The 4,606-nt window shown below is 47.5% G+C and overlaps 1 protein-coding gene across 2 annotated transcripts; it reads right to left on the bottom strand.

Annotated features, from left to right (window-relative positions):
* GPR83 (G protein-coupled receptor 83) lies at positions 1 to 4,606 on the bottom strand. Of its 2 annotated transcripts, XM_075050435.1 has the most exons (4): positions 3,939 to 4,606; positions 3,062 to 3,187; positions 1,892 to 2,025; positions 1 to 1,088 (listed from the first exon to the last, which is right to left on the bottom strand). In XM_075050435.1, the coding sequence occupies exons 1-4, from the start codon at positions 4,323 to 4,325 to the stop codon at positions 464 to 466; spliced, it is 1,272 nt and encodes a 423-aa protein (XP_074906536.1). In that variant the 5' UTR covers positions 4,326 to 4,606; the 3' UTR covers positions 1 to 463. The 2 variants fall into 2 exon arrangements, with proteins under 2 accessions (XP_074906536.1, XP_074906537.1); XM_075050436.1 differs by lacking the exon at positions 3,062 to 3,187.

Raw genomic sequence — 4,606 nt, 5'->3', positions numbered from 1 at the left:
GCTGCACTGGATCAAAGCCAGCAACCTAAAGGTCTACATCTCAACCATCTCCATGTTGCCATGAAGAGACTTAGAAAAGGGGGAGGGAGGCCCGATGTGATGAGACTGTTGCTGTAGTGTTTAAGTACCAGCAAAACACACACAGAGCCCCAGTGGTAGAAAGGCTTAGTCACACAGATAACAGCGACATAGATGCAGAGAGTCCCGTCCTGCAAGCTGATCCAAAGTCAGCCTGACAAAGAGAGTTCCTTCCCGGGAAGAGCTTGCTTTAGTGCTCCATGCCATTCTCATCGGCCTGCATCAAACGTGCAGCTCTTTCATGTTACCTCCTGCAGAACTTCCTTCTTGGTTTTATCACGTGTGGTTGTACAGTCCCTAAGCAGGCCAGGGCTCCACATCTTCCCACCATTTTAGCTCTAACCAAATCTATGTGCAGTCCCTATAGATTTCCCAGGGCCGCCGTTTAGCTCACCGCTACTACCGGCTCAACTGCAGAGATGTCTGTCTTTCCTGACTGGATGTTGGAGGCTGATGGAAGGACATGGGAGGCCTGCAACCTCTGGAAGTTGCCATTTTCTGGCCAAGCGGGTCGGTAGGATGGGATCGTGGAGGCAAGCCTCTGTTCTGCGGGCCTGGGAGTTTTTCTGCACAAGTTGAGCAAAGCCTTCAGTTCTGATCGGAAGCTGTCATTGAGCCAGCAGTAGATGAAGGGGTTGTAGCAGGTGCTGCTCATTGCCAACCAGTGAAAGGCGAAGTACAGGGCGTTGTTGGTGTGGATGGTCTGGCTGGAGAGGAGGATGACGTAGCAATTCAAGGGGAACCAGCAGACTGCGAAGAGGATGACGACAAGCATCAGCATCTTTATGGTCTTCCTATTCTTTTTGCGAAGGGCAAAGTACTGCTCAGTGGTGACGTCCCCGATGACGTTGCGCCGCCAGAGTTTCTTGGCCACTGTCACGTAGGCGGCAGAGATGATCAGAAGGGGCAGGACATAGAGCAAAACGAAGGTGGTTAAGTCGAGGTACTTCCAAAAGAGGTCAGCAGGCTCAGGGAAATCCGGCAGACATAGGCACCGGGTAACCTCCTCGCTGCAAGTGGAGCATACGGGACACGGGGTGAGAACGCATCTGGCTGGGCACGGTGGGAGAGGTACACCAGGAGCAAGGAGGAAGGTGGGAGAGGGCTCCTGCCACAAAGCCTGGAGGCAGACCGCTCCTGTGTGCACTTGTGTCACAGTTAAGCGGAGCTCTGCTGTCCAAGGATTTGAGCTATGGAGCAGCCTGTGAGCATGTGGTGATAATTTCTCATAGGCATTCATGACCTTATGATAATTTTATGAATTTCATCAACCACAAAACTTCCAGCTGCACAGAAGCAGGTTTTTATTCTCTGTCTTTGGCAAACAGAAGCACAGTCTCTGCACATATTAAGGACCTTTCCCTCATTAAAGCTCTTTCAAATATCAGGGCTCATGACAGCATTTTATGGAACGAGCAGCTGAGGCAGATTTTTTCACTTTCTCAGAGCTAAAGAGTAGATTAAAACCTGTTAGGTTTTAGGTTTTTCCCCATTTCTGGTCTGCCCAAACAGGTCAGATTGGTACATCATGTAAGATGCCAGTGTATAGAGATAGAGGGTCCAGGCCAGATCCTCTAACTTCTTAGCCTATTTCATGTGATTAGTGTGACCAAATAAAGATAAAACAATTGAAAATAAAAACAAGGACAGGATATCAGCCATTGCAGAAGGAATCTGGTGAAAATTATAGACTAGATCCACATTTGGCTGGCTTCAACATAAGCTCAGGGCTTTCAGTAGAAGATGCCAAAGTATGATCACTGGCAGTCTGGCCTCCAGGGAGACTGTGGAGGAAAGCTAAGCATATCCTTACCTGTATTCAAAGGTAAAGAGTTTTTGGTAAATAGCATGTGGTAGGGAGAAACAAGTTGCCATGATCCAGATTATAGAGATGTAGATAACACCTTTTGCAGTAGATATGCGAGGTTTCAGAGGGTGCATTATAACCTGTGCAAAATAAACCAAGATTCAGGCTTATAAATTTTCAGGAAATAATTATACAATTTTTTCATATGATCTTCCAGCCTTAAATCTATTACTTAATGAGGCAATTCAGCATGCAAGCAGTACAGTCTTCACCCAGCTCCCATTGACTGTAAGCTGTACATGAAAGCTTGAAATTTTCCTCCATGGAAATAGGTAAAGTCACATCCCAGTCCTACCCTTGCATTTTAGTATTGGTGTCTAGGTGGGAAAAACTGGGTACTAAGGGGTCTTGCACACATGTTCATTTCCAGGTTCAATTTACTTAGTAGCAAAAAAAAAAAAAAAAAAAAAAGAGGAGAAGATAGTCTTGGACTCTTCAGTATCAGTGACCCAAAGAACCACGGGTTTGTGATTTAACCAGACCTCCCTGAGGATGCTTCTGACAGCCAGTACATTTTCTGGAAACAAGAAGCTTTCTAACAGAAAATGTCAACTGTCAATTGTTTTGGGTGGTTGTTGGGTGACTCCAAACTGATAATGCCCAACTGTCCCCAGTTTTGAGCCCATTATCAACAGCAAGCCACAGCTCTGCTTGTGACAAACACCAGTGTGTTACAGTCAGCTCTCCAGGATTCGGGGTAACGAGGGGTGAGACATCCCAGAGCAAAGGGAGACAAGAGCTGCGGAAGCTAACTGGGAAGTCCCTACATCCATGGTGCTGGACAAACCACCCAGGAGCAGAGCTGCCCACGTGAATTCCGATCAGAATCTTGGACTTTCTCCCCGTTTCAGACTACTGGATTATCTGCTGCAGAAAAGCTCCCATTCCCCAGCTGGAAGCAATCGCAAGGCAATGGACATCTTCCATCTCCCACCTTGCTGCGGGCTTGAAACGATTCTTTCCATCTGACAGCAAGAACTGCTCCCCTACCCTGTCAGCTCCTCACGCATCTTACGTTAACCTGGGAGCTGAGAAGGAAAGGACATGAGGTCATCCTTTCTCATTTTAATTATGCCCTCCCAAGCTTTCCATCTGTCTGCTTCAGAGAGCTCTCACCTGGTGCCTGTCCACAGCAATGGCTGTGAGGGTCAAGGCAGAGACGTGGAGGGAACAGTACTGCGCAAACCTACTGACATGGCACATCCCCTTCCCGAATATCCAGGTACTGTTCACGAAACGAGCCTAAAACCAGAATACCGTTAGTTTTGTGTACCCCCTCAGACCTCCGCAAGCTTATAGATATCTGAGACACCTCTGGCACATAATTCCTTCTGCTCTGTAAAAGATATTTTTAAAATAGCATGTTCTTTGTACAATTGTATAATTTTCTGGCTTCTGAAACCTGAAGAGGTAGGTTAGCACTGCTCAGTGGCCCAGCAATATCCTCCAGGACAGTACAGCAGTGCAGTACCAAAGATACTTGTTCTCTTTTATTCACAGTGTCTCCTTCTGCAGTCTAACTGTTGAGTCAATACATTTGGTTTTCCCTTTTAAGCCCTTACAGGATAGGGCTGACCTATATGCCTTATCATACTTCAAAGCAAACTACAGCTTTTCAACACAGCTTGTAAAATGATGGTGAGCATTAATCTTTTTTTCAAGAGGTTCATAGTATTACCTTGGAAATACTTCAGAGAAGGGAAGGAAAAAAAGACCAGATACTACAAAGTACTAAGTAATCACTGCGAGGTTATTATTGTTCAAGTACTATCAGGGCTGCTTTTAACAAATGGGTAATTTCAGATCTTCAACTAGGTAACAGGAATTAGAGAAGAAAAAGATATGTGGAGTTTTCCGAAGAGCACTCCAATCACTGTAACTTGGACTGGACAGGTATCTGCAGAACATCCGTGCACTGCCTATAGCATTATAAAGAAGAAAAGGCCACCAAAGTAACTGCGGTGCCTTTATGGCATCTCTGCCCCAGTCTTACCAGTGTAAAAGGCGTGTTGAGGAGCGTGATCATGATATCGGCTACAGCCAGGTTCACAATGAACAAGCTGGTGGCGGAGTGCACGCGCTTGATCTTGACGACAACGTGACAGACCAGGACGTTGCCGAAGAGGGAGAAGACAATGATGAAGGAGTACGCCGTGACGAGCAGGGCTTTCACCGTGATGCTCTGCGACTCCGCTCCGTACCGGCTCCTGCCCACAAAGCTCTGCCAGTCAGCCAGGCTGTCATTATCCCAAGAAAAGAAACCCGAGATGTTCGGGATTACAAAAGTCTTCTCCAGGCTCCCGTTGAGGGGCAACTTTCCTGGGGTCACAAAGGCGTTAACCAGGCCAGGGAGAGCGAGCCAGACAAAACAGGACAACATCTCTGAAACGCCGCTCTGCTCCTCCAGTTTGGAAATAGCTCATTTGCAAGAGAGCAGAGCTCCTGCCGTGTGCCGGGAGAAGCCGTCCTCCCCTTGCTCAGCCCAGGCACGCGCGGGGGCTGCAAACACAGTACACAACTAGCAGGAGCGATGCTCCTGCCGTCTGCTTCTCTCCCACTCGGCTCGCTGCTACTTTTGCTCCTTCAGCCAGCTTTATAGCCCCAGGGCAAGCTCCAAGCCAGGATCTTCTGCAGCTATTGGGCTGCATGACATTATTTCTG

The sequence above is a fragment of the Buteo buteo genome, chromosome 18, assembly GCF_964188355.1.
Source record: "Buteo buteo chromosome 18, bButBut1.hap1.1, whole genome shotgun sequence".
NCBI lineage: Eukaryota > Metazoa > Chordata > Aves > Accipitriformes > Accipitridae > Buteo > Buteo buteo.
The sequence above is the reverse complement of the archived record's forward strand: the minus strand, read 5'-3'. Positions and strand labels throughout refer to the sequence as shown.

Coding starts and splice junctions, on each gene's coding strand:
- GPR83 (XM_075050435.1), bottom strand. CDS start 4,325: ATGTTGTCCTGTTTTGTCTGGCTCGCTCTCCCTGGCCTGGTTAACGCC. Junction 3,188..3,938: donor TCAACACGCCTTTTACACTG/GTAAGACTGGGG, acceptor TTCTGGTTTTAG/GCTCGTTTCGTGAACAGTAC. Junction 1,089..1,891: donor CTCTTTACCTTTGAATACAG/GTAAGGATATGC, acceptor CTCCACTTGCAG/CGAGGAGGTTACCCGGTGCC.